Source organism: Triticum urartu, chromosome 2A (assembly GCF_056163025.1).
Source record: "Triticum urartu cultivar PI428250 chromosome 2A, HENAU_Tu73, whole genome shotgun sequence".
Classification (NCBI taxonomy): Eukaryota; Viridiplantae; Streptophyta; class Magnoliopsida; order Poales; family Poaceae; genus Triticum; species Triticum urartu.
In genome coordinates, this window is record NC_141874.1 from 757887863 (window position 1) to 757912499 (window position 24637).

The following is a 24637-nucleotide window of genomic DNA, read 5'->3' on the forward strand; positions in this document are numbered from 1 at the left end:
CTTCTGCAGGTTCTGTTGAGCAAGCTCCAAGTCAAGGTTGAGTTGGATCTGTTTGTTCTCCAACTCAGTATAAAGAGCCACAAGTTCACAGGATTTCTGCAAAAATCAGTCGACAGAGGTCCAAGATAAGTTGCTTCCGAGTAACCAAGAGACAATGATGGCGCTTCTAAGACTACAGCTGAATCAAAAACATTCAACAGTAGTCTCGGGGACTACACCCAGTGGGTGCACTCAGCGTGCCCCCACTGGTTTTGCAAAAAAAAAATCGACTGCCCGCAGTCGACCGGATACAGTTTCACTCGACATGGCCTGACCAGACCGAGTAAAGAGGTACAACTACTGCAACATAATATAAAGACTACAGTCGACTACCAGCAGTCCACCGTAGTCTCGGGGACTACACCTAGTGGGTGCACTAAGCGTGCCCCCACTCGTCCAAGACTTAACAGACACACCCAGTGGGTGTACAGATTTAAAGATCTTCAGAAAAGAGATTCTTCAGACAGCATACCCTAACAGAACAAGCAGTGAATCGACTGACCTGGGCGTTACTCTGAAGAGCTGAACTCGCATCATAAGCTGCTTGGCTGGCTTCTCGAACCACCTTGACTTGCTCCATCATGATCCCTACCTGGCGTACAGCTTCCTTAGCTGCATCCACTTGGCAGGGGCGTGGTGTGTGGCGAAGAGCGAAGGCGGATCCGCAGTCGACGTCGAGGGCCGCACGCTCGTCAGAGGAATAGCGAAAGTCATAGAAGCCCGAGTGGTGTCACCACCATCCCGAGCTACGGCCTCAGACGTCGGAGCAGATTGGGGGGTCTTGCCAGCCAACGCCCTCCTGTTCCTTCTCACTCTCAGCGGCACGCCGTCGTCGTCATCCAGGAGGTTGATAACATGAGGAGGAGCTACAAGAAAAAATTCAATCAACTAGAGTGGCAATAAATGTCCAGTCGACTCAAGGCAGAACATCAGTAATCGTACCAGGGTTGGAGGTAACAGCATCCTCCATCTCTTGATCGTCGTCCTTGGCGGAGAGCTCAGAAGTAGCAGCACTGCAAATCTCGAAAGTCAGTCAGTTGGCTCAATGAATCGACCAAGGATCTGTCCACGGTCGACAAAGGAAAACAAGTTTTATTATTACCCAGAAATGGTGGGGACAGTCATCTTCATCTTGGGAAGAGCCTTGGGCGGCTTGGACGGCGTCGCGCGTGGGTGCTTGGGAGCCTTTTCGGTCGGCGTAGGAGAAGAGGTCCGAGGGCGTTTCGACAACTGCCCAACAGGAGCAGTCGCCTTACCACGTTCCCGCGCTGGATCGTGTGTAAGCTTGGATCGCCTCTCCGAGCGGGGGGGTTCAACCTCCTCCTCCTCCTCTTCGCTGGAGTCGACGCCGTCGTCTCCCTCTCCTTTGCCATCGGATTCCCACTCGCCTTGTTCGTCTCCACTCTCACCTCCGCTCGCCTCCCCTTCCTCAGTTGGCTCCTGTGCCCCATTGGGCTTCGAGTACATCTCAGTAGTTGCCTGGAAAACAACAGACAAGACAAAAGTCAATCGACCAATTCAAAGAAGACTAATGAAGAAAACAAGATCTCGGTCAGGAGCATAAAGTCAGACCTGGTCCACTTCGTATGTATTGTCGAGTGGAGGAACCCTCCTGGCTCCTCGGGGGTTGTCTTTGTTTCCTGTGATGCTCGACAGCCACCCCTCCAACATCTCATCAGTGACCTCCTCCGGGTGGATCCGAGTGGTGTCGTCGAGACCCGAGTACAGCCACATCGGGTGGTCACGAGCCTGGAGCGGTTGGATGCGCCTCCGAAGGAAGACCTCCAGCAAGTCCATGCCGGTCACGCCCTCGCGGACAAGCTGAAGCACTCGACCAAACAGCACTTTGACTTGGGCCTTTTCTTCCGGCGTCACTTTCAGAGAAGCAGGTTTTTGAGCTCGGTCAAGAGAGAAAGGGGGAAGCCCAGTAGACTGTCCTGGGGTCGCCTGGTCTTTACAGTAAAACCAGGTCGCCTGCCAACCACGGACCGACTCTGGGAAAGTGATAGATGGAAAACAACTTTTTCCCCTCGTCTGGATCGCCAAGCCCCCGCACAGCTGGATCACCTGCGTCCTTTCGTCACTCGACTTGGCCTTCTTGACCGATTGGGAACGGCAAGTGAAGATGTGCTTGAAGAGTCCCCAATGGGGGCGGCAACCCAAGAAACCCTCACACAAGGAAATGAAAGCAGCGAGATACACGATAGAATTGGGAGTGAAGTGGTGGAGCTGCGCTCCGAAGAAGTTCAGAAAGCTCCGGAAAAAAGGATGAGGAGGTAGAGAAAACCCGCGATCGATATGGGTGGCGAGGAGCACACACTCACCATCATGAGGTTGGGGCTCGACTTCTCTCCCTGGGAGACGCGCAGCTTCGTGAGGAATGACTCCTCCCTCAACCATATCATCAAGATCTTCCTGCCGAATCACCGTCGGCATCCAGTCGCCCTGGATCCAGCCTCTGGGCAGAGCAGTCCTTGAGCAAGATCCGCCCCGAGCGGACTTCTTCCCTTTCCCCTGCGCCGCCGCCTTCTTCACGCGCTCCAGAGCGGACGTCTTGTCCTTCACCATCGTCGCCGGCAAATCTCGAACGGGCCTGCGGCGCTAGGGTGAGAGCGGAGGTGGCGGAGGACCTTGCGAAGGGAGAAAGAAAGGAGAGAGCACACTGTTTGGAAACCCCGAGCCGGCGGCTTATAAGAGGCCGCTTCCGAGTGGCTGACTGGTAAGCCCATGCTATCCCGTCAAATCCCGCAGCAGACGCGCACGCAGTACGTGGCGAAAAAGGTGGCACGGAAATCGAGGAGCTTCCGCCTTATCACATCCGATTACTGCGGCCGCTCCCGTCCCGCGCGCTTCCCGAAATCCAAATCCCGCGAAATCCGCGGGTTGCAGAACAACTCATCAAACTGAAGAGCCCGCTCGTGCCGGCACTCGGTATTCCACAAGTAAGGAAATTCACTCGACGAGAGACCAAGAATGGATCAAGGTGACCGAAAGAAGTTGACAACGTCATCCGTGACGATTGATCCAGTACAAGACATTCGTATAACGCTAAGAACCAGTCGAAAGGACCCCCAACTCCTTCCCCACTCGAACCTCGATCCATTCGGGGGCTAATGATGAAGCTATGTACCTAGGGTAGGGGCATGGACCTGTCCTAAGAGCCCTACCCAAGGACATCCCTGGAAGAAGTCACCTTTCAATCGACTTGGAGGTATCCCACTCGATGGATTCAAGACACTCGACCAGGAAGCTACCACTCGACCACGAAGCCAACCACTCGACTGCCAGGAGATCTAAAGTCGCTCCGCAGGCAAACGGTCGGTCATTAAATAGTCTTTATGGTCATCATAGCACTTTATTAGGGGCGTTACCAGTAACGCCCAACCTTAATGTACCTTAAACCCTGCATTACTGAGGGCAGGAGAGGGCTGGCGAACTCTATATAAGCCACCCCCCTCCTCAGTATCAAGGGTTCGCACCCCTGTTATTCACACGTCTATAATCCAATCGACCGCCTCCGGGCACCGAGACGTAGGGCTGTTACTTCCTCCGCGAAGGGCCTGAACTCGTACATCCTGGTGTGTTTACAACCTCTCCATAGCTGAGATCTCGCCTCTCCATACACACCCCCTACATCACTGTCAGAGTTAGAACCACGACATTCATCACTCAGAAAGTGAACCTTTGGCTTGCTGAAACCATCAAGGAAGATGCTACAGAAGCTCTAATCACCTTGCACAAATAGGGTGCACAGGATAAATAGGACACATGAAGCAGCTGTGAACATGAGGCATCAAGTTAGCAGGGTAAGCTCGAAGCCAGTAGTTTCCGTTGTTCGCACTGAGGTTTAACCTCTTGTTTTTTCTTCTCAGTGAGACACTTCTAGGAAACCTTGAAGGGTTCTTCTTAGATCCTGGATGCCAAAGAAAACTATGCAAATCAAGTGACCATCAATTATGCTCGCAAAAAAAGGGCGGCGGAGATTGCTGCAAGAGGTTTGCATTTTCATTTGGCCCAAACCATGTTGACTTTCGGCTGGAAAGTATGTTACCATGTCATATGAATTTACCTTGGCTGTTTTTCATTGTTGTTATTTTCTTAAACCGCCATTAAAAACTATAACTGCAGACAAAGTGTTTTGATTGGGAATAGATGTATCATAGAAAAGAGCATTAGTCAAGCCGTGCGTTGTACGTGCAAACTTACTAGTCTTTTTAATGGAGAACATGTAGTGGAAAAATATAAAAAGCAAAAAGAGTTGGTACGGGGGTTTAGATGAGCGAACCCGTGTACCACGAGCCGGGCCAACAACTGATCGCCCCGCCGCCCGTGGAAGCCCAAGATCAGAAACCGGCTAGGCTGCGGCCAGGGAAGACTTCCCCACGCCACAACGCCCGATGGCCTCTAGGGCCAACCACTTGGGCCAGCCATGAAGAGATCAAGATCTCATCCGATGGTGGGAGCAACGCGATCGCCATCAACGGCCACGATCCGTCCGAGCGCCATATACCGGGCGCCTCGTCATCCTGCACAAACTTTCTTGCAGGGCAGCCATTTAACTGACACGGGCTCGAGCCCACCAACCCCACGCACCAACTCTTTGGCCCTCCAAGCAAGGCTGGAGACACAAGCGCGCGCCGCCACGCTCGGCCGGTGACACGCACGGGCGCTGGGTTTATATGCTGGTGCACGAGTCTCTCCATTAGCGATGTGGTATTATATTATTATTATTATCCGCTGTTCAGGAGAACGGTCGCTGTTCCCTCCTAGCAGGCAATCAGCTCAAGCCAAAACCAAAACCGCGAACATCTCAAAAGAAAAGAAAAAAGAAAAAAGCTGAACGGTGAAAGTAGTAGTAGGTGTATGTCTTTTCCAGGACCTACTACTGCCCGACGGAAAACGATCAGATGAGCAACGTATCACCTAGACTATGTTTTGCAACTAACTCACTGTTGCAATCTCCCCTACCACAACAACTCATGTGTTTGCGGGTTCTAGATGTGAATCCCCTCAAGAGTGTCACCATTGCCTCCCGCCTCTACCATGAGCGTCGGCCGTCGCGGTGTGCCCGAACCCAACCTGCATCCGTCGCCCCAGTGGAGCACCGGTGTCCGTGTCCACCACGAGGAGTTGTGTCCATCGTCGCTCCGCCGTCCCGAGGGAGCACCGGCCTTTCTTTCGGGCAAAGTCGTTACTGCTTGTTGCTTGTCCGTCACAACGAGTTTTTGCAACAGGGTCTTTGTTGTAAAAAAAACTGTAGCAAGATCTATATTGCAAGAAAAAATTCCAACAAGACCTTTGTTGCAAAAATGAAAATCCAACGAAACCTCTGTTAAAAAAAACAGAAATTATAACAAGATCTCTATTGCGAAAAAATTGTAACAAGAAAGACCCTCTGTTAATCCGACTGCTCACGAGGCTGACGCGTAGTGTTGTATTTAAGTTGCAGATAACAAAATAATAATTCATATAATTTTATTAAATTAACCTGATAATTATTTTTACGCGTAACAATTGTGATTATTACCGGAACGCACGTGCGTTGCTACAGACTATAATGCATATAGAAATGATCAAACAAATTATTAAGGTCATCTTCAAGATCAAAGCTTATTTCTGCCTCATATGTCCGGTCATGTTTGGACATCAAACGGGCGCTCGGTAGGCACCCCAAAATTCAACCGTCTTGACAGTCTTGACACCCCCAAATCCCGACCATATGTGAGGGAGAAATATGATTGTTCGGACTATCCACCATGTTATCTCCAGCACACGGGCCCGCACATAAATCCATCCCATGACGCACACTTCTCTTTTTTGTCGGATCCTCCCCTTCCCGCTCGGTTTCCCGCTGTAGGGTGACATTTCTCGTCTGGGCCTCCTCCTTTAAAACCAGATGAAGTCCACCTCACCTTTGTCATGCGTTGCAACAGGGATGAAAATTTTCATATTTACAATACTAGTAGAAGGTACGTGCTATGCACATGTTCTCCACTAATTCTTTTTAGTATGAACACATTGCGAGTTTATTTGAAAAACAAAAACATCTTATATTTTGATACAAAGGGAGTAGTATGCATGCCTTTAAGTGTTAAATTTCGTCGAAGTGTCAAGTTGCTGCGTTCAAATGTTTGGTGGATACAAACATTTCAGTGCTTTGATTTGTATAAAAGCTATAGCTTAACTTTTTTTAAAGAAAGCTATAGTCTATCATTGTTGTTTGCCGGATCTTCTAAGCATCTAGCCATTGAGCATTGAAGTTCTAAACATCCACAAAAGATCTTACGTACTTATGCACTAGCACGTGTGTGGATCGGTTTGGAGCATTCCAGAAAGCTGGTGGAGTCGCCTTGGTGCCTGTCCGTACATAGAGAATCCAGGAATTATCAACCGTTGGATCTTTTGAGCTGGGCACTGATAAACGGTGGATGTTTAGCTTCTGGAACAAATCTATGGCTTGTAACTGCTCCAGGGTCTTGCCGGATAGCTAATACAAGTTCAAAATTTTATGTACTATAGTAGTAGAGATAATAAAGTGGGTTAAACTAACATATACTATTGACACAGAACAACAAATAACTATAAAGATCATTCTCGAACGTCCATTGGTAAACACCAATAAGCTCCACCTCCAGCCCACGTACCATTCATTGCTAGGAAGGATAATCGGCGTTCTTCTCTTCCTCGTCCTTCCCTACATTTTCTACTCCAAACCACTTTGCCAACTTGTTTCGTTGGCGCCAACCAGCACCATGTCAACATCAGTGCATTCGTCAGCGTCGGCTCATCTTCTTCTTCCTCCTTCCTCGCCAGCTTTAGTTCTCGTTCCTACTTCTTTTCTAGAATACTATTTCTTTTTTTCGCTTTCTTTTTGGAACGCTCTCCTTCTCCAACACCGTGGACCACTTGATTGCTTTAGTTTCTTTCCTTCTATTCATGGAAGTCTTTTCTACTATAGCATGAACCACCTGACCAATGTAGTTCGTGTTGTCCTCACCCACGAACATTTCGGCAACCGTTAGCGTGTGGTCATCATGCAGAGCTTGGTCAACATTCATCTTGGTGAATGCTAGGTCGCCCATGTCATGAGTGCATGGTTGTCGTTGTTCGTGTTGGCAAGCGGTGCTCGACCATGTCGTTGAGAGTATGTTGATCATCCTTATCGCGAGCGCCTTCAAAATAATTCAGCATGATTAATTGCTTACTTAATTAATTAATTCCACAAATAATTAACAACCTACATAATTCTCTGTTTACCTAATTAACTAGCAACCAAATTAATTAATTATTTGCCTAATTGGAAAAATTCGCTACTTCTAATTATCTGCAGACATAATAAAATGTCCATCTAATTAATTAATTGCATTAGTGACTCGGTTTCCAAATTGATTTGGTGGGAAAAATTTCTATTCAAATGGACCTAATTAATTGCATATGTAATTAACTGTCTAGCTAATTGATTGTATTAATGGTTTGATTTTTCAATTAATTCAGCGCTTGATTTCCAATATATTTTCGCCTGCGTGGCTGCTATGAATGACGATGAAGACTACCGAGTACTGTAGGAAACATTTGCTTAACGAATTTCTTGACATTTGAATGGACACACTTGATTTGAGAATGTAGCCTATCTGGCTCTCTGCATTACTGATAAGAAATATCATATGACTGCGTCCACGAACGCCTGTACGTGGTGGTCCGCGACCCGCCTTCCACCACGGATGTCCTCGACGCCGTGATTCATGCCCTGGCATTCTCGAGCATCGTACCGGCATCAGGCCCGACCATGAGTTCCTCCATGGTGTCGCACTTCCTAGGGGTGTGCGGAAGCGTATGCCCATAGGAAAAAAATATATGTTATTTTTGTTGTACTAGTCAATGTGTACATCCAATGCATTTCACATTGATCTGAAAGTATATTAAGTGCATGCGGATATTAAATAGGATATTATTTGCGTGTTATTAGGTGATTAGCAATATATTTGGCATAAAATTAAATGCACGCTAAACGTGTTGAGCGCTCGACATTGAAGCAATCTAGGTCGTTGGATTGACATGATTTGATGACCAAGATTAATTAGGTCTACCCATTTGGGTCTTTTTATATTGGTATAGATTAGGAACATTGTGATTGTCAATTAATAGCAGAGATAATGATAATAATATTATAAATGACATAGTGAGCGAAATTACCGATTTGTTATTGAGTAACACCTAATTTTATTTTGAAATATTATTGAGAGAAAAAATTATGTCTATCTTTTAGGAAGGTGATCTCACATATATGGTGCGATTTATGAATTCTTAATTACCTATTATTTACTTGATTGAATTGAAGCACGAAAATAAGATCTCTCTTTAGTGTGATTTGGTTTTTTAATGTGAGTGAGAAAAATTAAGTGGGAGGTGAGGCAAAAAAAACAGACAAAAAAACCGAGATACCAAGCTACCTGGTCCAAGTCCGTAGCAATTGGTGAGTGCTTAACATATTTAACACGTAATTAATATCATACCAAATATCAATACCAATCTTAATTAAACAATTAATGCACAAATAGTATCCTACCTAATATATGTGTACAATTAATACTCTATCCAATATCAATGTGCATTGAATCGTACACATTTACCAGTATCTATATAAAACGAGGGTGTCATATTTGGTAGTGTTGACTAGCATACATATGAACCTAGCATTCACCGCATTATCGATCTCGATGGAGAAGCCCACAAATCAAACGCGTGCAATAGCCCTGCTGCTCTCCCAACTGTTGCTCGTGTGCTTTGCTTTTCATGCGCAGTGTAAGTCACACTAGCACAGACTACACAATGAAGCTATTTGCTTCCTGATTTTTCTCATGTGTTTCTTTCATTCATGTCTTTAGTTTGTGTTTTAATATATAATTGTCAGTTTTGTTTATTTTGTCACTCCACAGGCCGAACCACCGAGGGCATGGACAACGAGAAAATCAATATACCAGGCGGATTGTGCGTCCATCATAGAGATTGCAGCCCGGGTAATTGTTGTTACTGGTGTCTAGTGGTGGATGATTGCTATCCATCATTGGATGAGTGCCAGAAAGAGTGCAAAAAACACATCCCTGGGCGCCTCTTTAACCTCCCATCCCCATGAAATTGAATGTCTTCTTTTTAAAGTGTTAATTAATTGGAAAGAGAATATTTTGTTGTTTTCTTTTGAAGTCCGTACTTGTTCTAATAAAAGTTGTCTCAACATTTATTGAACTGTGTCATTGTTTGAATATCTTATAAGGCCTTGCCGTGGGGTCATTCTAGATATCGGTTTTTTGCTCATGCTTGCTTGCTCATGTCATCATGCACTAAAACAAAATAATGGAGTACACAAGGAATGCATAATTTTGAATGATGAGTCAAAGAACATCAACAATGTATATAGTTGGAGACTCAACCATGATAGTCACGATGCGGTGGGAATGAGGTGCTGAAACTTTGGCGCTAACGCCCCCCCTGAATGATCTTGACGATTTTGGGCATCTCGAGCAGAGCTTTTCGGGGATTTTCACCAACACTACCCTGGTCCTGACAACATCGAACCGACGGGCTCAAAATATTTCAGTAACTTTTCACCAACACTAACTCTGGTCCTGGCAACATCGAACGGACAAATAGCAAAAAAAAGAAGAAAAAGGGAGTTGATATGGGGGTTTAGGTGAGCGAACCCGCGTGCCACGAGACCGGCGCAAGCAACGCTTGAATGATGAGTCAAAGAACATCAACAATGTATATAGTTGGAGACTCAACCATGATAGTCACGATGCGGTGGGAATGAGGTGCTGAAACTTTGGCGCTAACGCCCCCCCCCCCCCCCCTGAATGATCTTGACGATTTTGGGCATCTCGAGCAGAGCTTTTCGGGGATTTTCACCAACACTACCCTGGTCCTGACAACATCGAACCGACGGGCTCAAAATATTTCAGTAACTTTTCACCAACACTAACTCTGGTCATGGCAACATCGAACGGACAAATAGCAAAAAAAAGAAGAAAAAAGGGAGTTGATATTTGGGGGTTTAGGTGAGCGAACCCGCGTGCCACGAGACCGGCGCAAGCAACGCTTGAATGATGAGTCAAAGAACATCAACAATGTATATAGTTGGAGACTCAACCATGATAGTCACGATGCGGTGGGAATGAGGTGCTGAAACTTTGGCGCTAACGCCCCCCCCCCCCCCTGAATGATCTTGACGATTTTGGGCATCTCGAGCAGAGCTTTTCGGGGATTTTCACCAACACTACCCTGGTCCTGACAACATCGAACCGACGGGCTCAAAATATTTCAGTAACTTTTCACCAACACTAACTCTGGTCATGGCAACATCGAACGGACAAATAGCAAAAAAAAGAAGAAAAAAGGGAGTTGATATTTGGGGGTTTAGGTGAGCGAACCCGCGTGCCACGAGACCGGCGCAAGCAACGCTTGAATGATGAGTCAAAGAACATCAACAATGTATATAGTTGGAGACTCAACCATGATAGTCACGATGCGGTGGGAATGAGGTGCTGAAACTTTGGCGCTAACGCCCCCCCCCCCCCCTGAATGATCTTGACGATTTTGGGCATCTCGAGCAGAGCTTTTCGGGGATTTTCACCAACACTACCCTGGTCCTGACAACATCGAACCGACGGGCTCAAAATATTTCAGTAACTTTTCACCAACACTAACTCTGGTCATGGCAACATCGAACGGACAAATAGCAAAAAAAAGAAGAAAAAAGGGAGTTGATATTTGGGGGTTTAGGTGAGCGAACCCGCGTGCCACGAGACCGGCGCAAGCAACGCTTGAATGATGAGTCAAAGAACATCAACAATGTATATAGTTGGAGACTCAACCATGATAGTCACGATGCGGTGGGAATGAGGTGCTGAAACTTTGGCGCTAACGCCCCCCCCCCCCCCCCTGAATGATCTTGACGATTTTGGGCATCTCGAGCAGAGCTTTTCGGGGATTTTCACCAACACTACCCTGGTCCTGACAACATCGAACCGACGGGCTCAAAATATTTCAGTAACTTTTCACCAACACTAACTCTGGTCATGGCAACATCGAACGGACAAATAGCAAAAAAAAGAAGAAAAAAGGGAGTTGATATTTGGGGGTTTAGGTGCACTACCCTGGTCCTGACAACACGACTTCACCGAAACACACGATCGGGCATAAACAGCCACGATGCGTCCGAGCGCCCATCAAAGGAGCCCTCGTCTTTCCCCTACCGTTTACAGACAGCAGGGCGAACTTTAACATTAATGCCACGGGCTCGAACCCACCAACCCACATACCAACTCCCTGGCCCTCCAAGGCTGGAGTCACAAGCGCACGCCACCACGCTCGGCCGATGCGCACGATGGGTGCTGTGTTTATATGCTGGTGCGGGAGTCACCCATCTAGCGAGGTGGTACTATTTACATTCGTCCCCTGCCTTTGGTGGACAGCGTGTGGGACTGTGGGTGTTTCTGTTCTTTCCTGGAGCTACTATTTTCATCCTGTTACAGAAAAGTACATGCGTGGTGGCAAAGGTCATAGGCATGTGCAATATTTATTTTTTAGGATTATGTGCAGTATTTTCTATAGTATTAGTTCTTGTGTGAAAAAACTTTCAATATAGTCATTAACAATCAAGGTAAGACAAAGAACACCAGAAGTAAAAATAAACTTCCGCCATATTTGTCTATAGACTACCTAGCGATGACTACGAGCACTGGAGCGAGCCTATCCCTCGTCGGAGCCAGGCAAACCTTGGCGTAGTAGACAATCGAAAAGTCGTCGTGTTAAGACCCTATAGGACCAGCGCATCAGAACAACATCTGACGCCGATGAAGAGAAGCGTAGATCAGAAGGATCCAACATTTAGACACACGAATGAAGATCAGATTCAAGTGGATCCACCGAAGACAAACGCCGACAGAATCCCATGAGATTCTTCGAAGACAAACCTCCACACAGCCTGTGACGACACTAGAAGCGCCACTGGGACGGAGGATACATGGGGAAAACTTTATTTCATCTTCAAAGAGCCGCCACCGCCTCGCCTCTTTGACCAGGACACAAATCCTACAAACAATCAAGAGGACATAAACAACGAAGCCCTCCCGCCGACAAGGGTCAGGATCCATCATGCCTCCATAGCCCTAAGACCAGAGGAGACGAGGCAGACCGGTGGCAGTGCTGGCTGGAGGCACGGAAAACCCAAGCGGCTGTAGCATTAGCAAGTAATGCCATTTGTGGATTTATGTTAATGATGCCAAGCTTGCATCCTTTGGCAATTCCATTTTTACATATTATCTTTTGAACATGAATCCAACGCCAATGTTTTTTATTTTTACCGACTCTAGTACTTTTCTGGCCAATGTTCAATTCATGGGCAAGCTAAACCTTAACTCAATTTTCAGCTTAGCTATACTTTTTTTTGGTTGAACAAAATTAAGCTCAAACCAGACACACACACTTAAAGCAAGCAAGCCGTCCATGCATGGCGGGAACTAAAATGAGTTCAAACTCTCAATTCCTATTTGGAGTTTGAGGGGTGGTTTCTCCTCGTGAATTTACTTGAATGTATTGGTTTCTCCCAACAAAAAAGAACAAAAATGGTAGAAGCTCTAAATAGAAAGAATAAGGTAGTCAAGTCACCAAGATAGAAGCCCCATCTTTGCAAGCCGGTGTTTGGGCGGATGGCAACTCTTCTTCATCGAGTTGGTCTTCCGGGCTCCGATCCTCCTCGAGTTCGTTTGACAAGGCTCTGGCGTATATTCATGCCGTCTCATTGAGGGCGATGAGGTTGTGATTTCTCGTCGTGCGTGTGCGGCAGTGAGTTATGCTATCAGGCACTTTGGATCATTTTAAGGGTTTAACGACAACAATTGCGGCTCCAAGGCACTGTTCCGTAAGGGCACGTGCACAATGACTTGCTGGTTGTCATCGACAAGGTCAGGCCGGCACCATCAGGGAAGCAGCGACAGTGGTGCGTCGGTGCTCGTTCTGGAGGTAGTATTGGTCGTTTGATGATCTAAGTATTTGGATGTAGTTTATTATGTTTCGGATGCTTGGTACTTCTGATGAACCTTTATAAGAGTTTCAGATACTTTTTTCACAGAAAGATTTAGAAAGAAAAAGAAGATACACATCACCTTCAAATATTAACATTGAACTATTCTACCCGATGTGCTCTGTCTTTAACACTAAAACAAGTCGCATATTTCTTTCTTTGTGTTGGCAAGATGCACAACACAGAGCTAAAATCATCACATCTGGCCCTCTTCATCAGAGCAAGTAGATAAACAGTTTTTTTTAGAGAAAAGAACAATGTGAGTAGAAAAAGGTGTTTGTTTGAATATTACTCCCCTCACTTACTATGTACCTAAGTAGGCCCTACGTACCAAGGGGGGAGCATTTTGGTGACTGAAAACCAAAACAATCAGCATTCAGCAGCCACTCCTCCGGAAGGCTTTCAACATTTTGCGAAAAAGACCTTTTGAAGTCTAAAAATTGCGAACAAGTACAACGGCCTTTCAAAACCTTCTAGGAGCCGTTGGATCTGGGATCCAATGGACCAGAAGCTCGTATCATGGGAGCACCTAAAGCATGGTATCATTTGATATTTTCCCAACCGATCGAGCAGAGGGCACAGTCCATCTACTCGGGTTGATCTCTATTACCTCTTCCTCCGAGCACTTCTGTCGTTGCTCGCCGTCCAGCGGTCTCCGGTTCTAAAATTTTCTTTTCCGTCTCGTTTGATATGATAAAAGGTGGTAGGTTTTGTCTTAATTTCTACATGCGTGCGTAGTCATGTTTTTGGATAAACTCATGTCGGCTAACCTTGTTAACAAATTTAGGTGTCGTATTGTGATTGTTTGTCCTTGACGAATCAACCGCGGCTCGGATTTTCGAACAACAAACAGGTGGACACCATGATCCTTGTGAGAGAAAACGACAAACTGTTTCCGTCGTGTATCTAGCACCTGCAAAACTAGCAGTAAACTAGTGCAACCCGTGGTTACAAAATGTCGCAGCCTATATGGCCAAATTGATAAATTAATGGGTGTGCGCCTTTTTTACATGGATACAATAAGATGTTCTTTTTTCTATGTTCCTTGAGAGAGACATGCTCATTTTTTTTACCCCCTTGGCCATCTTTTGCTTTTAACCAAACTTTGTCCTCATTTCAAAATACAAAGGAGATGTGAGTGACACACGAGTATTAATAGCTGGACAGCATAAAAATACAAAGAGATAAGTATGTAGGAGTAGTGGTTACTCGTTAGGCTAGACTGTACCCAGGGACTGATCTGTCACTAAATAATAGAGCAGGGTGCTGGCTGGAAAAGCCAAAGCAATCAGCATTCACTCCCTTCCATTTTAAGCGCCTGCGACAGAGTGAGCCGAGCAGAGCAGAGGAGTCAATCTACTCTTCCTCCCACCGCCGCCGCCGCCGCCGCCGCCGCTCGTCGTTTCAAGAGGCCGCCTCCAACCGCAGCGCAGGTGACCAAAAGCGTCTTTTCAATCGTGTCGATCCGATACAAGGTGGTTAGCTAGGCGCCAGTGTCGATTTGCTCTGTCTTGTCCCGGTTTCGCCGCCGGCGAACTCCGGTTCGATCTCTCCGTGTTCTGTGCGGCTGATCTGTTCATGTTCCTCGCGGACACTCGATCTAGGCGTGGCTAGGAACCCAGCACCAATCGGGTCAAAAGGGGCTACTCTCCTGCTGTGCACGGGCGTGCCCCTCAACTCTGTAGCTGGCAGTGTTTAATTCGAGCAGGGAAAGAAACTATCTACCTTGAAATTTTGGCCAGATGATACCAACATGCGCGCTGTTTCATTCTGTAAGGGGACGTGTTCCTATTCCGAGGTCTGATTCGTGGCTTATCTTGGTAGCAGGATGAGCGAAGAGGACTCGACGAGCGCCGCTGCGCAGCAGCCGACGAGCCGGCCCGCTCCGAAGCTCAATGAGAGGATCCTGTCGTCGCTGTCGAGGAGGGCGGTGGCCGCGCATCCGTGGCATGATCTCGAGATCGGTGAGGAGGAGCTGCCTTTTCTCCATTTCTGTCTCCGGCTTTACCAAATGCCTTGATAAAAGTTAAATAAGCTCGGCGAATTGCTGATTGGGTTTTTGGTGCACAGGCCCTGGGGCTCCAGCGGTGTTCAATGTTGTAAGCACCATCTTTTTGCCTTGCCAGCTGAACATCTTCGTCAGTTAAGATATTTGATGTTCTGTTATCGCAAAGTAAATTAGGAAGTTGGATCTTGGGCAAGTGGTGCAAGGGGACTATTGGCGTCCACACAATGGAATGTCATTGTTGACCTCATTGTTGTCTGTTTATGGGATCTCTGCAGGATGCAGTTGATTCTGAAGCACAATTTTGATGCTTCACTGCACTCTGTACTAGGAAGTAGGCAACAGTTGGTTTTCACTTTCAGTGAGATCTCGATGAAATTCATCGGAATATTTACCTTTCGTTCAAAATATTTCAATAATTTCAGTGGTACACATGACTTCAAATAATTCTAATATTTTTTAAATTCAAGTGAATGTTACGGCCTTTGGTGGAAATGCAAACTGAAATATATTGAATTTCTGTCGTTGCTGAAATATTTCTTAAACTGAAAGTGAAAACCAGAATATGCCAGACAGCCTCTTTTTAGTTTATATAAGGTTGCGCTTGTTAAAAGGTGAATTGGGCTATGTCTGAATCAAAATAACTGATGTTCGAACAGTATTGCAATTGTGAGAGCCTGTGGTAGCATTTCAATGTTTTCCTGATCTGTTTCAGTTCAGTAGTGTATAGACATGCCAGTTAAAATGTTAAAAATGAAGCAATCAGTATTAAATGGCACATAAATCTACCCACCATACAAAAATAAAAATAGCATGATACATGGAATTCAGCCACCGGTTCTCACTGTTTTATACTTATACTGAATTCAATTGGCTTATCGTCAATGTTGAGGCTAATGATGGTAGTATGATTAGTATTGGATGTGCAGTTGTGCACTATCTGTTAATAACCTGCTATCACTGCCTTCAGCACGCCTTTTGGCTGCATGCACATATTGATTTGTTGATTCTGTAACTATTTAAATCTCCTTTTTGCTGAATTGGGTCTATGATTTTGATACAAGTAAAATTGTCACTGTGATTTTAGACCTTTTGTTACCTCTGGAGTTTTGTCCCTTAATATTATTATTTTTGTGACTTACGAATTGTAGCACTAGTTTTTAGCCTTGAAATTGAAAGAGAGGCGCTTTTAATCTAACCATTTTTCCCAAATTACAATTTTTCAACAAAACATGTTAACTTTATTGACCAGTTGATAGTTGTGCAACATTAAGATGCGTTTAAAATTTAATCTACTGTTTAGAAAAATTGCTTCTCAGTAACACACAAGTATATTGAGTGGTCTTTGGTTTTTCTGTTAACGATGCTAGACTCTTTATGTAAAGTTGGTCCTGGCTGTGCTTTGAACTCATGAGCTTAACTGTTTACATGTATATCTTACTGCAGGTTGTTGAGATCACAAAGGGAAGCAAAGTAAAATATGAGCTTGACAAGAAAACTGGACTGATTAAGGTGTGTTTTGTTGTACAAAGGGAATCAACACTTTCTATTTCATGACAATAAAAAAATATTGTACAAAGGGAATCAACACTTTCTATTTCATGACAATGAATTGCTTTAATATTTTTTTATTGTACTTGTGTAAGGAATGATAAATTGAGAAGCATCCACCAGCATAATGCACCTCTATTGCTGTGCTTGCTAAATTGATTTAGTTCTGTACTCATGAGTTGACTTATTTTGCTATTTTTCGTCAAAGCATAATGTACTTCTGTTGTTATGTTATACAACATGACAGGTTGATAGAGTTCTGTACTCATCAGTTGTATATCCTCACAACTATGGTTTCATTCCGAGGACACTTTGTGAAGACAATGATCCAATGGATGTGTTGGTCCTGATGCAGGTTAGTCTTAGCATGTAGGTCATGCACTCCATGCATTATTAAACTATGTTATTATCTACTACCACCTCTGTTTCCAAATGTAAGACATTTTGGCAGTTTAAATTGAACTGCCAGAACGTCTTACATTTAGGAACAAAGGTGTATCTCCTTTTCATTTTATAAGGCTGCTCTAGTTTGTCTTAAGTCAAGCACTCATAAACTTGACAATATCATGGTAAAAAATTATGGGTTTGACTTGAGACAAATTATGCAGAAGTTATAAACTGAAACAGAGGGGGTAGTGACCATTGTGTTACTCTTTTTATCTCTCACAGGAGCCTGTTATTCCTGGTTCTTTCCTCCGAGCTAGAGCAATTGGCCTTATGCCCATGATTGATCAGGTATTCCTTGTTCATTCTTTGCGCGTTAATGGGAGATGAACGAAAATAGCTTTACCTTGTTTTACTGAGGATGTTGGTTGGTTGTCATCAGGGAGAAAAGGATGACAAGATCATAGCAGTCTGTGCTGATGATCCTGAATACCGTCACTACAATGACATCAGTGAGCTGTCTCCTCACCGCCTCCAAGAGATCAAGCGCTTCTTTGAGGACTGTATCCTGCATAATCCGATTCATTTGTTTTCCTTGTTACATGCAGTAGCAGAGTATCTTATATACTACTGTATATAATTTAGAGGTACATTTGTTCGCATCCTTAGCGGTAACTTGTAGACAAGAAGAACGAGAACAAGGAGGTCGCTGTCGATGCGTTCTTACCTGCAACCACTGCCCGCGAGGCCATTCAGTATTCGATGTAAGTACAGTTTCTTGTTGATCTCTGCCAAGATGTATTTTTCCGTTCTTCGCATATGTGATGACGGTGAAGGTGTATTTTTGTTTACATTGACGCTTCTTTTATTTTATTTTTTCATCGCAGGGACCTGTATGCGCAGTATATTTTGCAGAGCTTAAGGCAGTAGCATGTCGGTGGTTGTTGTATCGTGGAAATCTTCTATTAATAACAAGTGGGGACGAGCTGAGACTTTGTGTGTTATAAATAAATGCGCAACTATGTGTACTCGCACTATTTATGAAGATTAAGTGATGGTTTATGATTGGGAATTTTTTGTTGTGCCTGTTAACAATTTTTTTTTTGTGTTCCCAATTCGTATATCCATTTTGAATCCTGGTTTGGTTGCTGTCCTGCCAACTCGACTGGGCCAGGCAGTAAGCAGTAATCTTAGGCGTCCATTTAACAGGCCTGGGGTTGGATGTGAACTGGGCCTGGGCCAGGGCACTAACCTTCCAAAAGTAAACTAATTAGTAAGCCTGGGGCGGGTGCCAGACCCTGCCCAACTCTGTCTTTTTTATTTGAGGGAACGGGCCCAACTCTGTCATGTCCAGGCTTTTTTAACTCCACGATGTTGGTTCTCCAATCCAAAAATAAATAGAAAATCCACGGGGTAAGAATATTGTGCTGATCGCCGCCAAACATATCGATCCATGGCGTCGTCCAAAACTGCAGAGCGCCCCCCTCCAGCCATTGTTGCACTCGGCTCGGACGACGTGACTGCACAGTGGTCTTCTCTCCCTACAGATTTGGTCTGCCTTGTCGGCTGGCCGGAGACCTGCTAGACTACGTCCGCTTCCGGGCCGTGTGCGCGCACTGGCGGTCCAGCACCGTCTGTCCGCACGGACGTGGCATCGCCGATCCACGCTTTCACCCGCGACGGTGGATGATTTTGCCCGAGGGCCATGGCGTTCACCCTCGCATCGACAAGAGACGTTTTCTGAATCTCGCGACCGGAGTTTTCGCTTGTGTCTCGCTGCCTCTCTTGATGGACTGTCGTGTCCTTGATTCGGCCGACGGCCTCCTTGTCCTCTACAAAGACAACGCCAAGACCTTGATCCTTCACCCCTTCACCGGCGACGTTGTGAAGCTCCCGCCGCTCATGAAATCCCACCGGAACCTAGGTGTACAGGGACGGTGTGATTCGGTTCGCCGCATCCTTGAGCGTGAGCGCGGATGGCGTGGTCACGGTCATGATCGTGCATCAATATATACGTCGTGTATTTTTCGCTACCGCCAAGGACCAGCACTGGAACTGGAGCCTCTCGCCCTTGTCCATACCCATGTCATTCCAAGGGAAGTTTTATATACTGGAGCCTCATACTACAGGTAGCAGCGGACGACCGATACTACAAGTTGACCCGCCTAGTTATGAGTATGGGGCAATGTCGCCTTCTTTGTTGCCACCAAAGTTGATTGCCATGTGTCCGACAAGCAAATTTCGTTTCTTCACCATAGCGGAATGTGGCTCAGATGTCCTAGTGGCTGGTTTTGACCATATGCCGCTAGTTTCTACAAACAAGCTAGTGGTTTATCGAGTATCCGATCTTGCCATTGGCAAAATTGCCCCGGTAACAAGCATCAGAGGCAATACTCTCTTCCTTGATATCAATCCGAGCATGAACATCAAAGATGGCGATATTCTCATCACAAGGAGTGTGACTAGCAGTTATGGAGCGGTGCCTGGCATTACGAGCGATACTATTGTACGTTCTTGCAACGGTTATCCTTTCCAGTACCATCTCGGTAGCGCAAAATGGTCGCAAATAATGGATGAATGTGATGGTCCGCATGGCTGCAATTGTGGCCTCATTTACCATATATATGATTGTTGCCATTGTACTCACAAGAGGGTCGAAGTGTAATTGTATCTCAGTTAGAGACTTGAGTTTGTGCTATGTACCGTGAACTTATTTGTTTAATTCTGGCCTACATATAGGTAGTTTCTCAAGTGATATAGTACTATGCATGGTTGTGTTGATCTCGTTCGAATTCAGCACTAGATCAGCCTTCACTACGGCTGATTAGATACATTACATAATAAAGTATGGGTTGTTATTGAAAACATATACTGGCACATAGCTTCGGCCTTGTATAACTTTGGTCTTTTTTTTTGCCGGCGTATTTTGCGTGTGTGTGTGTGTTTGTGTTGACTATATGCATCCTAGAGGTCAGGTATATGCTCATCATGGTTGTAGCCCCTTGATGCTACATTATGGTGAATAAAAATACCCTTTATCAAACAAATGTGTTTTTTACCGATCTCCTCATTTTTAATCATCTCAATATGATCAACCATCACCGCACTGTATCAAACCAAATCATAGATTGCCTGGAAAAAAGATCATAGATAATGAGCACATCCATGTTGGATTGTCTTTAAAAAAGAACACCGGTTACCCTAAAAAAAAGAACACCGGTGGATTGGGGAGCCGTGGCCTACATTACACGTACGCAAGTTATGAAAAAAACGGAGTAGTTTTATGTGCACACATATTTTATTTGTGAGAATAAATTATACTACTACAATTATTTTTCAGAGTTAATAATAATTTATTCTTCAGAACATTGAGAATAAATTATATGCAAAGATTTTTTTAGGGGGTTGAGGCAAATTGTTTGCACTGTTTTTTTTTTGTGTGAAACCAATCGTTTGCACAGATGGTTGCGATCTAGTACTAGCTAACGGAGGCCAACTAGCATATACGGCCGGGCTGGGCTCCGACTCTTCTCCCGGTTTAAAATTCCTGTTGCTTAGCGTCGCGATCGGCACGAAGAACAGATCGCTCTTTCTAAAAAAAGAAAACATATCGCTCGATGTCGACGTCCTCGGCGACGAATCGTTTGCGCCCTCCGGCTGTACCGGCTGCCTCCGCCACCGTCCCCGACGAGGCGTCTCCATCTCCATGGGCGTCCCTCCCCGCGGATCTGGTTCGCCTGCTCGGCTGGCGGGTGCTGGCGCGAGATCTGCTCGACTACGTCCGCTGCCGCGCAGTCTGCACACACTGGAGGTCCAGCACCGTCTGTCCCCGTGGCCGTGGCATCGTCGACCCGTGTTTTCACCCACGCCGATGGACGGTGCTGCCCGAGGGACATGGATTAGACCCTGACGACAAGGGCAAGAGACGCTCATTCAGCCTCTCCACCGGAGTTTCCGTTTGCCCTCGACTTCCAAACGACTATCGCATCCTTGATTCGGTCGACGGGATCCTCCTACTGCAGCGGCGGCAGCGACAACACGATCAAGGTAGCATCCGTCTTTTCAACCCCTTTACCAGCGACATTCTGGAGCTCCCGCCGCTCGGGTCCGTCGTGTCAGATTCGAAACTCCACTTGAGTTCCCATGACATATCTACTCATGTGGTACCTGGTGGCGTGGTCACCTCCTTGACGGTGAGCTCGGATGGAGCCGCTGCAGTGATGATCTGGCTTGTAGAATTATCACGCGTCATCTTTGTTACCACCAAGGACAAGCAATGGAGCCAGTCGACCCAGAGGTTCTTTTGGACCAGGAGGCCTGTATCATTTCAAGGAAAATTATACATCTTATCTTATGACCTACCTAGCCATGCACATCAGGTTCTCCAGATGGGCCCGCCCATGCATGAGCATGGGACAACCTCGGCGTTAGGTTCACCTTTCTTACCGCCATCAAAGTTGATTGCCACATGTCCAACGATGAAAATCTCCGACGCTATTGGCCTAGCAGAATGTGACTCAGAGATTTTGGTCATAGCCTACAAAGATTCTACACACACCCATATGGTGGTTTATAGAGTAACTGATCTTATCGTCGGCAAGGTTATCCCGGTGACAAACATCGGAGGCAAATCTGTCTTCTTTGATACCGAAACAAGTATGCAAACTGCAAATAATGGGGTGATTCCTACGATCACGAGCGACACCATTGTGCTTCGGCGGCATCACGAGAGATGTCACCCTTGGCAGTACCACCTTGATAGCGGCACTTGGTCGCCAAAAACACACCCCATGAGCCATTGCGGCCTTATTTGCCATATATACGACTGCTGTGGTTGTACACTGCGCGCCCATGCCGGCTGGTGAGCTCTGGATGTGAATTGATACTACTAAATATGTACAATTATTTTCTGATTTGGATGTGCTAACTTGTTTTTCGGTTTATGCATGTACTCAGGACTGTCAGGGGTCGTATGACCAAAGGATCGAAGCAGCTGTAGCAAGAGAGGAGGCTCAACCTGGATTGAAAGTGAAGAAGTGGTCGTCACTACTCTTAATACTCTTAATAGTAGTGATGACTTCTCTTTGAAAGCCTTCTCAAAATGAAATTCTATGGCAGCAGCGTTGTTTACCTATCCGACACTTGCTTTTCTTTTTATCGGCCTCTAGCTACTGGGGATGATTCTTATGGATGCTTGGGGCCAGTTCTTTCGGACAGCGGCTTTTGCATAAGCTGCCATGAGAATAAGCCTCATATAAGCTGTTCTGGAAATAAGTCCATGAGAATAAGCCATCTTTTGTCTGTGCTTATTTGCTATGTTCTATGATGAAAAGTACCCCTAAACTGTACATGTATGACCTATATTTTGTAATTTACGTTGTGTTTATAGTAGCAGCAACTTGGACAACTTCATTCATATTCTCTTTCATTTTTAGCAAAGGTATTCTTACTGCCAACTTGCAAAACGGCTAGCAGGACCAAATCAAACAACAATCAAACTGCTAGTGCTTGTATACAAATTTCTGAATGCATTCAGTAACAACTGCTTTTTTTACAGTAAGTATTGGACCTGACCAAGAACTAGCCCTTGCAGTAGATTTCTATATTTCTGAATCCTGAAGAGGTGTCAACAAAAATCAGCTAGATCTCTATGTCTAGGTCATCAAGAAAAGTACTGTGCCTTGGTCATCAAGGTCATACATCTGGATCTATTTTGGTTTTACTATACACTGTTAAGAAAAGTACTCGGCCTTGAAAAGCATCACGTTCTGGCCCCACACAAAAAAATTCAGAGGAAAGAAAGGAATTTATCGATGATGGCTAGAAAGAAAGCAAGGGACCCACCCAGCCACCTGCTCGACCCACTGGCACCCATCACCAATGCACGACGAGTAGGACTTGGACTATTGTGTTTGCTCGGTAGCGAAGCACGGGCATTGTGAATTTTATCGCTCCTATATGTGAAACTTTGAATTTGTTTAGCTATAGCAGTTGAGGCAGAGGAAGAGTATGATAAAGAGATGCAGAAAAAAGGGATTGATTAAATGTCCACATAGTATGTAATCTATTACTCCCTCTGATCCAAAATAAGTGTCGTGGTTTTTGTTCAAATTTTAACTAAAACCACGACACTTACTTTTGACTGGAGGGAGTATGTTTTTACACCCACTTGTTTGTTTCTTTTCTTTAAATCCTTCTTGTCTATAAGAGAACTAACTAGATGCTTCATTTGGATTTGTGTATAATTGGGCAAGGGGTATATGATATACTGTTTCTCCCGTTGCAATGCATGAGCATATTTGCTAGTAATTTAACATGAAAGAAAACTAGCGGCTCTATTACAACATATACAAATATAAATAGTTCTATATGAGACTGCGGGAACACACACAAAGACATGCATAACGGGTCAAAGATTAGGAATCATATGCTTGTACGCGGTGTCAAAAGACATCATGTGTCGAAACTGCAGGACAAACCGAAGGAGGTATATGATATACTGTTTCTCCCGTTGCAATGCATGAGCATATTTGCTAGTAATTTAACATGAAAGAAAACTAGCGGCTCTATTACAACATATACAAATATAAATAGTTCTATATGAGACTGCGGGAACACACACAAAGACATGCATAACGGGTCAAAGATTAGGAATCATATGCTTGTACGCGGTGTCAAAAGACATCATGTGTCGAAACTGCAGGACAAACCGAAGGAGGTATATACAGAATATCCAAGTAATCTCATTAACAGCAATCTCTGTTGTACACATTAACAGCAATCTCTGTTGTACACATTAACAACAATCTCTGTTGTACCCAACAATCTCTGTAAGGTTTGATTTAGACCGGGAATTGTTAGTTTAGGGTCCTAATTTCCGGGATCTGGAGTTGCAGGTTCGATTTATCTAACCCCTACAAGATTAAGGTTTAAATTGGACTTCTTCCTCTCTAGAAACTTAGGTGTACCAACTTGCTCGCACGCAAGTCACCACAATGCCAACAATCGTAGATATGATAAACAAGGCCACAAGTGCAATCATGGCAACCATCAGCACACCCCATGGCCGGTCCTGGGACCATTCGCCGCTAGAGAGGTCGTAGTACAAAGGAGAATTATCCTTGAGACGCCGGCGACGTACAATGTTGTCACCCACAGCAGTAGGTATGGCCTTGTAACTCACAGCAATAGTCTCCCTCACATAAACAGAGATATCATCGTCGTCGATGCAAATTCCATGGTCAATAGTAGTGAAGAGAGTATTACCTCCGATGCTTGTTACCGGGACAACCTTGCCCATGATAAGATCGGCTACTTTGTAGACGAGCAAGCGGCCCTTGAAAAGTGGGTTAGCATCGTGACCAATCACTAGGATCTCCGAGACACAATCTTCCATGTAGAACATGCCGGAATTTTGTCAGTGGGACACGTGGCAATCAACTTTGGTGGCAACAAATAAGATGACTTGCCGTCATTATTAGGTGTAGGATTTGTGGGAACTGGCTCAACCCTCTAGGGGTGGCCTACCACATATATTTATAATGATACATGATACATATTACACAGTTGGGCTACGTTAC

At 45.2% G+C, this 24637-nt stretch overlaps 2 protein-coding genes, 1 long non-coding RNA gene and 1 pseudogene across 4 annotated transcripts; all 4 read left to right on the forward strand.

The window, feature by feature from the left end:
* Positions 1 to 8674: 8674 nt before the first annotated feature.
* LOC147987888 (uncharacterized) lies at positions 8675 to 9277 on the forward strand. Its single transcript, XR_015615329.1, has 2 exons — positions 8675 to 8841; positions 8976 to 9277. It is a non-coding gene; the product is annotated as an uncharacterized LOC147987888 (long non-coding RNA).
* A 5113-nt stretch (positions 9278 to 14390) lies between these two features.
* Positions 14391 to 18129, forward strand: LOC125540359 (soluble inorganic pyrophosphatase). Of its 2 annotated transcripts, none has more exons than XM_048703970.2 (9): positions 14391 to 14550; positions 14945 to 15081; positions 15188 to 15216; positions 16569 to 16634; positions 16921 to 17028; positions 17343 to 17408; positions 17500 to 17620; positions 17740 to 17821; positions 17945 to 18129. In XM_048703970.2, exons 2-9 carry the CDS (start codon positions 14946 to 14948, stop codon positions 17985 to 17987), a joined length of 651 nt encoding a protein of 216 aa, XP_048559927.1. In that variant the 5' UTR covers positions 14391 to 14550; position 14945; the 3' UTR covers positions 17988 to 18129. The 2 variants fall into 2 exon arrangements, with proteins under 2 accessions (XP_048559927.1, XP_048559928.1); XM_048703971.2 differs by having other exon boundaries at positions 14402 to 14550; positions 14942 to 15081.
* A 381-nt stretch (positions 18130 to 18510) lies between these two features.
* Positions 18511 to 19722, forward strand: LOC147987889 (uncharacterized; annotated as a pseudogene).
* A 952-nt stretch (positions 19723 to 20674) lies between these two features.
* Positions 20675 to 22056, forward strand: LOC147987890 (uncharacterized). The gene is made up of 2 exons (XM_087540469.1): positions 20675 to 21918; positions 22014 to 22056. The coding sequence occupies exons 1-2, from the start codon at positions 20675 to 20677 to the stop codon at positions 22054 to 22056; spliced, it is 1287 nt and encodes a 428-aa protein (XP_087396595.1).
* Positions 22057 to 24637: the final 2581 nt, after the last annotated feature.

What these genes read in the sequence shown, in the direction of transcription:
- LOC147987890 (XM_087540469.1), top strand. Translation starts at nt 20,675, where the DNA reads ATGTCGACGTCCTCGGCGACGAATCGTTTGCGCCCTCCGGCTGTACCG. An exon ending in CTGCGCGCCCATGCCGGCTG is followed by an intron (nt 21,919 to 22,013) that starts GTGAGCTCTGGA and finishes GCATGTACTCAG; the next exon opens with GACTGTCAGGGGTCGTATGA.
- LOC125540359 (XM_048703970.2), top strand. Translation starts at nt 14,946, where the DNA reads ATGAGCGAAGAGGACTCGACGAGCGCCGCTGCGCAGCAGCCGACGAGC. An exon ending in CTCCAGCGGTGTTCAATGTT is followed by an intron (nt 15,217 to 16,568) that starts GTAAGCACCATC and finishes ATCTTACTGCAG; the next exon opens with GTTGTTGAGATCACAAAGGG. An exon ending in GAGGCCATTCAGTATTCGAT is followed by an intron (nt 17,822 to 17,944) that starts GTAAGTACAGTT and finishes TTTTCATCGCAG; the next exon opens with GGACCTGTATGCGCAGTATA.